Below are 11,260 nucleotides of genomic sequence, written 5' to 3' on the forward strand. Positions count from 1 at the left end.
AGTGTGCCCCGCCATGCCCAGGAGTTCAGTTGTCATTGCAGACAGGGACTCGCTCTGTACATAGCCTTGTCTGGCCTGGAGCTCATTTTGTGGATTAAACAAGCCCCGGGCATGCTGCAGTCCTCCAGACTGCCCGGTGCATGCTGGGATTACAGGCATGTACCTCCCCACCAAGCCCTTGGTTCTCCCAGTTCACACCCTGAACCCCATATAGATGTAAGTGCTCAGCCAGCACCACCGTATGGCAGCCCTCAGCGGACAGAACGTTGTCTTGAGCTGCGGGCTCCTTCACTTACTTCTGGTGCAGATTGGGCAGGCAGGAGGCTAGTCCCATCTCTTCTGATGGTGGACCACAGACTTTGCCTGGGAAGCGGCCTTCTGTTGGAAAAAGCTGGAGTCGCTGGATCCCTGCGCTGGTTGACAACCTGTAGACAGAGTGAAGTCATGAGGAAACCACACTGCAGAGACCCCCTGTGTAGACATGGTCACCCAAATGCCCCTGTCCTATGGTTTGGGGGGTTTGCTTTCTGTATTTTGACATGAGAGATTGCTTTGGGTTGGGGGGTTTTGATTTGTTTTGCTGTTACCAACATATCTTTTTTTTTTTTTTTATCCTTTGAAAATTTCATATGACACGTCAAACATGTTCACACACACAGGGAGAGAGAGTTTTTTGTTTTTTTTTTTTTCAAGGCAGGGTTTCTCTGCATAGCCTTGAGTGTCCTGGAACTCTGTAGAACAGGCTGACCTCAAACTCACAGAGATCCTCCTGCCTCTACCTCCCCAGTGCTACCAACAGTTTCAATTGCCAAAAGCATACCTTTGGGAGAAGTTACGTGCTCAGGAACTTAAAAAGAAAAGAGGTTTGCTGAGCTGACATTCTTTCTGGAGGCTGAGGTCTAAGACCTGGAGGTGTCTGCTTGGCTTCTGGGCAGTGCCTTGTGCTGTACCAGGTCAAAAGGGAGCAGGTACACGGGGGGGGGGGGGGGGTCATATGGTGCAGAGGAAGGAAACGGGAAAGCCCAGCTTGGTTCATAACAACCACTTTCATCCAACAAGGGTGCAGGGGACCTCCCACTAGGTACCAGCCCAATACTACTGCACTGAGGACCAGTAAAGCCAGGAGGTGTGCAGATGATGCCTGCTGAGATGCTAGTCCAGGAAAACTGTACCAGCCCTAGAGGGCGTCATCCCAGGACACAAAATAGTCTTCAGTTTCCCTCCAACCTTTTAATATTTACTTTATCTTTTAAGTATGGCTATGTGTGTGGGTTTGTGCCAGCACATGCAGATGCCCACAGAGGCTGGAGGAATCAGTTGCCCTGGGTGCGGGTGGGGGGGGGACGGGGGACTAAACTGGGGTCCTCCATCCGAGCACTCCCTGCTCTGAACCACTGAGCCATCTCTCCAGTCCTCCCCACAGCCTTACACAAACCATTCTCATCTCTCTAGAAAAAGCCACTATCCAGGAGAGGTGGTGCACACTTTCAATCCCAGCACTGGAGAGGCAGGGGCAGGTGGGTCTCTGAATTTGAGACCAGCCTGGTCTACATAGCAAGTCCGAGGCCAGCTGGACCTCCCTCAACCAGAGCTAAATAATAAGATCCTGGAGAGAGAGAGAGAGGGAGACAGAGACGGAGGGAGGGAGGGAGGGAGGGAGGGAGGGAGGGAGGGAGGGAGGCAGGGAGGGAGGGAGGCAGGGAGGGAGGGAGGGAGGGAGGGATAAGCATTAGGAAGCTGGGAACATTAGTTGTAGCTCAGTGATAGAACACTTGCCTAGCCACCTAGGACTCTAAGTCCTGGATTGTTGTCAGTGAAAAACATTCCTGTGGGATCCCACAGGAGTGTCATGCCAGGCATGAAGATCCGAGTTCTACCCTGGGGACTCAGACAGTAGAAGGAGAGAAAGCAATTGCCCCAAGTCGTCCTCTGACCTCCACACATTCGCTGTGGCCTGCGCGTACCCACATACATACACAAAGTAAATAAACAAAATGAAAAACATGATAACAAGCAAAGAAAGGAAACTGTCCCTGTGTTACCCCGCCAAAGGAAAGGAAGGCTTTGGGTGATTATAGAAGGAGGGGTCCTACCCAGTTCGGAGATGATGGAGGTTGGGGAGACCGGGAGGAGCTACTGCATGCTGGTGCCCCATACACGGGACATGTGCTTTCTACAGGGTTAGAACTCAGGAGTGGGGTAGGAAGCACAGGCCGGGTGTGGGAGCCAACAGATGGAGACAGACGCTTTGTGAGCACCACTTACCTTCACATTACTGGGGTGGAGAGCCTTGGGACTGAGGGATGGGAGAGGGAGGGAGGGACAGGACAAAGGGAGAGTGTTCGGTTAGAGTTTGTGTGTGTGTGTGTGTGTGTGTGTATGTGTGTGTGTGTGTGTGTGTGTGTGTGTGTGTGTGTGTGTCCCTGCTCTAGCCTTCTGTCCCAGCTCATTAGCATGCTCAGCGCCAGCCTGCTGCAGACTTCCCATTCCAGAGCCCCTAGGGAAGGAGCCCTCACTCACCCTAAGCACTGCGCAGAACTGCTGAGGACGGGAGTGATAGGAAAAATTTCCACTCGTTTCTAGAACAGCCTGTGGGAGCTACACACCTGCCTGCCCCATTGTGAGTGCTGTTCAAGAGGGAGGGGCTGGAGTCCACCCGGCCAACAGCATCCAGAGGCTGGGGGGTGGGGTGGGGCGCGGAGTCGTTAGCAGGGCAGTGAAAATCACTAGGCAGATACTTGCTAGATGATCTCCAGCTAAGGGCAAAGGGAAGCCCAGAAGGGTCTAGATCCAGATGGTGCAGCCCAGCACTCCAGTGGATTAGAGAGACGGAAGAATCATACTTACTGCCCAAATTGGCACTTAGGTCCCTCGGGGCAGAAGCCGGTGAAGTAGTTGAGACACATTACTTGATGGACATGGCGGTATTTACACAGGGGACCTACTAGACAAAGAGTAAATGGCCAAGAGAGCCTGCTTCATCCAGAGGAAGAAGTCTACATGAAATGGCTCATGAGGAAAAGCATGGGCTGTGGTAGGGTAGGCTACCTGCCACTTGATGTCCCTGAAGCCAGGAGACAGATAGGAGTAGGAACATTGGCTCCTGTAAGGGCTGGGCATGTGGTTCAGTGGTAAAACACAGGCAGACCATGCTGCAGGCCCTGGGTTGCCCCAGCTCAAGCCACCTTTCCCCAGAAGCCCCTCCCAACCCTGTACTAACAATCACACCTGAAGACACATGATCATGGGGCCCAGTGATCCCGCAGGGACCCTACAAAGTTTGCCTGGGGGCAAGGCAAAGGGTAGAACTCAAGTGGCATTTGGCACCTGGGAGCTATGTCTCATGGACTAGACCTTCTGCTAGGCTTCTTAGCCAAGGTTCCATACCCATCCATTGAGAAGGGTAAGATGTAAATCCCCCAGCCTTCCCTGGAAAGCCCGTGGTGCCCTATGCCAGGCTGCATTTTCTACAAGCCTAGGACAACTTCAAAAAGGCTGTCACTGGTCACTCCTCGCCTGCTGAGCGCCTCCACCTGGACCACCCTCATCCCTCAGTGAATCCCATCCCTGCCCACTGAGCGCTCACCGTCCTTGCAGAACCCTTGGTCATACCAAGGGCAGTCCTGGAGCTTGGGAGCTGGCTTCACGTGGAGGAAAGAGCAGTCCTTATTACTGCAGTTACCTGAAAGCACATCGTTCTTTGCATCTAAGCAGGTTCACACTTACCACCACCTCTGCATCCCCACCCCAATTTACCTTGACCCTCCCTCCTCCCATGGAATCAACTGGCCCGTCCTCTGCTTGTCCATCTTTGGAAGACCTCTGCCACCCTCTGGTCATCTCCACTGTGAACGCTCCACTATTTGCAGAGCCATGTGAGGGGCAGGGTTGTTTTGGAGGAAATGTCAAGGACAGAGCAGAGGTTCCGGTTGGGCCCAGCAGGCACCTTTCAGAGGGACTGCCTTAGCTGTGAGCCTAGGCTGTGTCTGTGCAGTAAAGCAAGTCCTGTTCTGTTGTATTTCCACAAGGTGGCAGCCTTGTAGGCACAGGCTGCCTGAAGCTGTGGCTTGTAGGTTCCACTTAGGCAGATTCTGAAGGAGAGAGAAGACTATGACCCCTTCTGTCTCCTTTCAGTGGAGAAACCTGTGAACGTTTCTGGTTTCACCTTCCCTAAAAGCCTACGACTGCTCTTTGGAGCTAACAGGAACTTCATAAGGTCTCACAGAGAGTTATCTTATACATGAACTTTTTTTTGGGGGGGGGGTTGGTTTTTCAAGACAGGGTTTCTCTCTCTGTATTGCTTTGGAGCCTGCCCTGGAACTCACTCTGTAGACCAGGCTGGCCTTGGGTTCACATAGATCCACGTGGCTCTGCCTCCCGAGTGCTAGGACCAAAGGCGTGTGCCACCAACGCCCAGCTACATGGGACTTTTTTTTTTTTTAACATGATGATGCTTCACCTGAGAAAGATTTGTCTTGACTCCTAAGAGTTTTGTCATTCTTTCCTAGCCATTCCATTTCACAAATGCGGACGTCAGCCATCAGGGAGAAAGAAGCAAGTGTCACATCTGTTCACTCAGCTTCCTCACAGCAAAAGGACTAATTGGTACATCCTCTGCGGTCCCCTGGGTTTGAGCCTCTTTAGGACTCAAAACGACCTCATGCATAGGGTCGGTCAACACTTGGAGGGAAGAAATGGTGAGGAAAGGGTATACCTATCTGTTCATCCCAGCTGCACATTGCTATGTCTGCTCCTGGCCAGAAGGGGGCAGCAACACCCCAGCCTCCACTGTCTTTTGTAGATGCTTTTACTCCTTTCTAACCAAATGAGCTTTTGGGCTCCCGGGCCTAAACTGTGTGTGTGTGTGTGTGTGTGTGTGTGTGTGTGTGTGTGTGTGTGTGTGTGTGTGTGCGCGCGCGCGCACACACCCATGAGTTCCTTGGGCTTAGTTACAGAGCATGAGCAAGGCGTTACTGACCCCAAAACAGTGCTATTCCTGCCTAGTCTCAGCGCCCCACAAAGATAGCTTCACGGACGTGTTTTACCATGGTCCTTTTCAGCTAGTTGCCTTCTCTATGCATCATTCAGTTGCAGTTCAGCAGCGCCTTTTGGCTTTGATTTTTTATTTTGTTTTATTTTGATTTGGGGAGACACGATTTCTCTGTGTAGCCCTCGTTGTCCTGGAACTCATTCTGCAGACCAGGCTGGCCTCAGACTCACAGAGATCCACCTGCCTCTGTCTCCCAAGTGTTGGGAATAAAGGCGTGGGCCACCAAGCCTGGCTACGCAGTATTAAAAATAAATAAATAAAAACAGAGACATTGAAGCAGGACACAGTGGCACATCCCTCTAATCCCAGCGCTCCAGAGGCAGAGGCAGAGGCAGAGGCAGGTGGATCTCTGTGAGTTTGAGGCCAGCCTGGTCTACAGGGTGAGTTTTAGATCATCCAGGGCTACATAATGAGATCCTACCTCAAAGTGGAAATGGTATGAGTAAGAAGAATCTCTCCCTCTCCCTCTTTCTCTATTTCTCTCTCTCTCTCTCTCTCTCTCTCTCTCTCTCTCTCTCTCTCTCTCTCACACACACACACACACACACACATTTTTAAGAGCCAAACTATATAGTTTGGGCAGTCTTTGACCAAATCCTTCCTCAATGTCCCAGATATGAGGGTTACAAGCATGTTTTTTTGTTTGTTTGTTTGTTTTTTTGTTTTTTTTTTCTTTGAGACAGGTTCTCACTATGTTATTCTGAAACTCCACATAGACCAGGCTGGCCTCAAACTCACAGAGATGATCAACCTGCTTCTCTGCCTGCCTTCTGGGATTAAAGGGATGCACTACCACACCTAGCATATAACTGTATGATTATTTTTGTAATATTAGAGATATTTGCTCATTGTTAAGGGCAAAACCTTGGGCTGCAGCGATTGCTCAGAGGTTAAGACCACTGACTGCTCTTCCAGAGGCCCTGAGTTCAATTCCCAGAACCCACATGGTGGCTCACAACCATCTGTAATGAGATCTGGTGCCCTCTACTGGTGAGCAGGAGTACATGCAGACAGAATGCTGCATACATAATAAAATCTTTTCTTAAAAAAAGAGTAAAACCTTAGGTTACGTATACTCAGGAGTTTACACATCTGCCCTGAATTACTTGCAGGCAAATGTGGTCCAGTTTCTGTTTCCATATCTGATCACCTAGCCAAGAAAACCAGGGTTGAGAAAGTTAAAAGGGCATTTCTAAGTACAAGTGCTTTAGTCAGAGACTTCAGAGGAACAGACTCCGGATACACTGCCCTTTTCTTCTAGAAAGACATTCTGGCATCCCTCAGGAATTGCCACTGGCTCCCCGGAGCAGGCAGTCTGGAATGCTGGACTGGAAGGATGGGATGAACTTTCCCTGCCCTGGGAGAGACTTTGCCCCTTCAAGGTAGCCAGGGCCCCTCCCATCAGCACTAATGGAACTGGCTACCTGCTGTGTGGCCCTTCAGTCTCTTAAATGAGGGCTGTGCCTAGGGATCCAGCTTGCTCCCTTCTCCCACTCCTCCCTTCCCTCCTCCAACCCCTCAGTTTGGAAACCAACGGACTAGATCATCCCAGCCCCACTGGAACTAATTAAACACCAAGCTGTAGATGGGCACTGTGAAGGTAAGACATTCACGGACTGCGCCTTCCAGGGAGGGGAAAGGTGGCTGTGGCTGCCATAAATAGCTCCTTGGATGACCGAGGAGGACTTGAGGTCCCTGCCCACACAAGATAATTTTAGGGACCAGACTTCTGAACTCCATGGCTTTATATATGCATATGACTGACCTTCTCTTTCCAACAAGTGATGCAGGCTTTCCCCTTTGGGAGGTAACATGACATTTTCATCTAAAACAAATGTTAGAAATAGCAAGAAAGCAGGAAGAAGGTGGGGTGTGGGTGCCTCGTGGGTACCGGTGACGGTTCTGAGCGCAGCTACCAAATGAGTCTCATTTGGGGAGGCCTGACTGGACACAGCAGGGACTGAGAGATGGGTCATTCAAGGCTATTCCTGACAGACATCTGGGTATGGATGAGCCATGTCTGCAGTGGGGAACAACATTCTCTTCCCTTGGATGCAACTGCCGAGCTGAGACTAACAAAGGGCAGATCCGGCTCTGCATCCTTTACTTTTATTTTTTACTTGTTTCTTTTTTGTTTGTTTTTGGTTTTTTGGAACCTGTCCTGGAACTCACTCTGTAGACCAGGCTGACCTTGAACTCTCAGAGATCCGCCTGCCTCTGCCTCCCAAATGCTGGGATTCAAGGTGTGCGCCAACCACCATCAGGCTCCCTATTGGTTTATTTTTGAGAGAGTTTTATTGTGCAGCTCTGGCTGGTCTGAAACTTACTATGGCTTCAAACGCAGCCATCTGCTTGCCTCTTCCTCCTAAGTGCTGGGATTAAAGGTGTTCGCCACCACAAGGGACCCTATTTTTTTATTGTTTTGTTGTTGTTGTTTTCAGACAAGGTCCAGGCTTCCCTCGAGCTTCTTTGTAGCTGAGACTGGGCATGAATAACCGATTCTCCTGCCTCAGCCTCCCTAGTGCTGAGATTAGGGGTGTGTCCTACTGGGCCCAGCCTTGGCTCTGTTTTCTCGGGGGTTCAGAGAAGCAGGCAGCTTGGGCTTAGACAAGGCTAGCCTTCTGGGCTCCTGCTGCTCCTACCCATCACCCCCACAAACCAGGTAGGACATTACCGAACTTGGAGTGGAAATAGCACACGGGCATCCTGTCCACGTCATACTGGTGCAGGAAGCTACAGCAGTCCCCTTTTCGGCAGAGCCCCCGCAGCCAGTGTTTGCACACCACCATCTTCTCGCCCTTCTCGTGCCGAAGCGGGCACAGCATCCCTGCAGGACACAGCACCTGCTGCAGGCCTTACCTCGCCTGCCTGAAACAGGGTCAGAGGACCACACCGGGGAAGAGGCTATCTATCTTAAGAGACAGTGGGCCCCTCTCCCAGAGCCAAACCCCAGGAACCTCCAGGATGCCTTTACCTCACCCCATGGGCGTACCCAGGCCAGCTCTTGGCATACGGTAAGTGCTTGCTGAATTCATGACTTTTGCAGGGAGAGAAATGTTCTGGATTTGTTTCTTCCTTGTTTAACAAAAAAGAAATAAGTTGTGTGTGCGTGTGAGTGTGCGCGCGCGTGTTCAGGAGGCCTCAGAGGTTGGAAGGGACATCTGATCCCCCAGAAGTGGAGTTACACAGTGTTGTGAGCTGCCAGGTCCTCTGCCAGAGAAGCAGGTGCCTCTAACAGCTGAATCTCTTATTTTTTGAAAGGGGGTCTGACTTAACCCAAGCTGGTCTCAAGTTACTATGTTGCCAGGAATGGCCTTGGATTTATGATCCTTCTGCCTCCAACTCTTGAATGCTGAGATTACAGGCAAGGACCATACCCAATTTATGCATGCATGCTGGGATCACGGGCCTAATACATGTTAGGCTACCCAGGGGCACATGCTCAGCGTGTATCCGTGACTTCAAATGTTAAGAACAACACAGCTTCTGGGTGGTGGTGGTGGTGGTGGTGGTGGTGGTGGTGGTGGTGGTGGTGCACGCCTTTAATCCCCAACACTAGGGGTCTCTGAGTTTGAGGCCAGCCTGGTCTACAGATAGAATTCCAGGACAGGTTCCAAAGCTATAGAGAAACTCTGTCTTGAAAAAACAAAAACAAAACAAAACAAAAAGAACACAGCCATGAAGCAGGTGACTCTTACAGTGGGCAGGCACTAGAACGGTTAGATTTGACCACCTCAGTATCTTATTCAGTAGGCACTAGAAGGGAAGGGTTGTGTCTAAACAGGACTTGTTTTATGCCTGACCAGGGTGTCCCTTTTAAGTGTCCTTCCCCCGCATCCATGCACACATATACACACTTCTGCCATCCCTGGTGCGATGACCTCAGTAGCAGCCTTTCTTTGCAAGAAAGAAGCCATCTCGGGGCTCATCTTCTAGAGAACCTGAGTTCAATTCCCAGCACTCACATGACAGTTCACAATTATCTGTAACTCCAGGGAATCTGACACCCTCATACAGACATAAATAAAAATACATGAGTTATTAAAATTAAAAAGTAGAAGGAAGGAAGGGAGAAAGAAAGAAAGAAAGGAAGGAAGGAAGGAAGAAAGAAAGAAAGAAAGAAAGAAAGAAAGAAAGAAAGAAAGAAAGAAAGAAGGAAGCATCTCTGAGTTGTGGATGACTCAGTCTGTAATGGACCTGGATGGTTCTAGTTGCCCAGAGCTCTGGGTGGCCAGTGGGGTCCTTTCCTTTCTCATCCAGCCATCTAGAAGTGCACAAACAGGTTCTGGGTCCTCCTTGCCTGACCTCCTGTCTTTTAGGAACAGAATAGTAAGGGTCCCCAAGGCAGGCTCCCTGAGAACCTCCTCACCTGGATCCACTGGCAGGCTTCGGGGTGGGGGAGGAGTGGGAAATCCTACTATTAGGGATAAGGTATTTTGGCAACAGTGTGCTTCTATTGGAGAAGCCTCAAAGTGACCCACAATCCAGAAGAGAAGGCCAAGTGCCCGGAGTTAAGGTAGGCTACATCTAGCTGGGCGCTGGTGGCACACGCCTTTAGTCCCAGCATTCGGGAGGCAGAGGCAGACAGATTTCTGTGAGTTTGAGACCAGCCTGGTCTACAAGAACTAGTTCCAGGACTGACTCCAAAGTCACAGAGAAACCCTATCTGGAAAAACAAACAAACAAACAAACAAAAGGCTGCATCTGGAGGAGGGATTTGAGAGGGAGGTCCTTGAGCAGCAGTGGCCATCACTCAAGAGGCTACCTAAGAGCTGGGATGACCCATCCGTTCCCATGATGATTCAAGGTGGGGAGGCCTGGCTGGGAAGAGGACGGGTTAGACTGAGGACTGAAGCCAAGTAGAGAGTATCGGGCTGGAGAGATGGCTCAGTGGTTAAGAACACCAGCTGCTCTTCCAGAGGACCTGAGTTTGGTTCCCAGCACCCACCCAGCTCACAACCACCTGTAACCATAGTTCCAGGCAGACCCAACACCCATACACTCACTGCTCCCCTGACCACTGCTCCCCTCATGAGGCTGAATCCTGTCCTGGCCCAGGTGCCAAGCTCGAACTCTTTCCTAGGCCCCAGCTGAACCCAGCCAGCATGGCCCTCGCAGCCATTCCCACCCAGGCCTACCTCACTCACCTTTCTCACACAGCCCTTTAGCGAAGAAGTTGCACACAGCTGAGTTGGACTCTGGAGAAAGAAACAGAGGAGAAGGTAGCTTCCCAGAGCGGAGCTCCCTGCCAGGAAACCTCGAGTTTCTCCTCAGCAGGTCCCAGCTGAGCCTCCTGCAGGCTTGGATCTGTGTGGGCCTCCATGTACCCGCTCCGGCTGCCATCTTTGTGTTTTTATATTCTGCTGTTTGTTTGTTTCTTCATTTGCTTATGAGACAAGGTCTGAGTAGTCCAGGTTGGCCTGGAACTCATAGCAATCCTCCTGTCTCAGCCTCTTGCTGGCCACAGTTTCTGCCACGAGAAGCGGCTGTCACTTGTCTCCTACTGTGGTGACTGTGAGTCAAAAGTACCCTCTTCCCAAGCCCCACCCCCCCATACACACTTAAACTCAGCCTATCTCTTGAGATAGGAGGTGCAAGTCTTGGGGGGGGGGCAGTCAGGGAGCCCTGGAGACCAGTAAGGAGCTTAGAAATCTGTCTTTCTGTCCTGGACAGTGAACTACCCAGAAGCTGTGTAGGAGAGGCAGAAGGAAGTCAGGGAGGACAGCTACTCAAGGACCTGGGCAAGGGGTCCATGGGATTGCCACTTACTGTCCATGCCCTGGAAAGGCAGGAGCCCAGTGCCTCTCTGCAATTCCACATCCTGCTCAAAGGCGAAAGTGATCTCTGCCAGCCCCGCGATGATCTCCTCCATCTTCGGCCTCTCACAGGGATAGAGCGCCAAGCTGCCCCTGCAGGTGGCTCCTATATAATCCATCAGCACTTAAGGGGCCAGGCCCTATCTGTTGCTTGCCCCCTTCCCCCCCCCCCCAGGTCACCTCTTCCTTTAGGGTGACAGTAGCCAGGTGACTGCTTACAACTCTGACTGGGTGTGCCAGAGAGGCCCCACAGCTGTCTCAACCCTCCTGCCCATGCAGGTGCAAGCACCCCAGGGCCCTACGCCCCCACGTGTTCACACAATCCCGTCCTCAGGTGGGGAGGGACTGGCAGGCTCACACCTGCTTATCTCTCTCTCTCTCTCTGTCACCAAAC

The 11,260-nt window shown here is 51.3% G+C and overlaps 1 protein-coding gene across 1 annotated transcript; it reads right to left on the reverse strand.

Annotated features, from left to right (window-relative positions):
- Positions 1 to 292: 292 nt before the first annotated feature.
- Cpsf4l (cleavage and polyadenylation specific factor 4 like) lies at positions 293 to 10,922 on the reverse strand. Its single transcript, XM_051182980.1, has 7 exons — positions 10,820 to 10,922; positions 10,198 to 10,248; positions 7,725 to 7,877; positions 3,587 to 3,682; positions 2,848 to 2,944; positions 2,607 to 2,756; positions 293 to 425 (listed from the first exon to the last, which is right to left on the reverse strand). Exons 1-7 carry the CDS (start codon positions 10,920 to 10,922, stop codon positions 293 to 295), a joined length of 783 nt encoding a protein of 260 aa, XP_051038937.1.
- Positions 10,923 to 11,260: the final 338 nt, after the last annotated feature.

The sequence above is a fragment of the Phodopus roborovskii genome, unplaced genomic scaffold (genome assembly GCF_943737965.1).
Source record: "Phodopus roborovskii unplaced genomic scaffold, PHOROB, whole genome shotgun sequence".
Classification (NCBI taxonomy): domain Eukaryota; kingdom Metazoa; phylum Chordata; class Mammalia; order Rodentia; family Cricetidae; genus Phodopus; species Phodopus roborovskii.

Coding starts and splice junctions, on each gene's coding strand:
- Cpsf4l (XM_051182980.1), bottom strand. CDS start 10,922: ATGGAGGAGATCATCGCGGGGCTGGCAGAGATCACTTTCGCCTTTGAG. Junction 2,757..2,847: donor CCTAAGTGCCAATTTGGGCA/GTAAGTATGATT, acceptor CTTTGCCCTTAG/CTGGAGATCATCTAGCAAGT. Junction 426..2,606: donor ACTCACAATGGGGCAGGCAG/GTGTGTAGCTCC, acceptor CTCTGTCTACAG/GTTGTCAACCAGCGCAGGGA.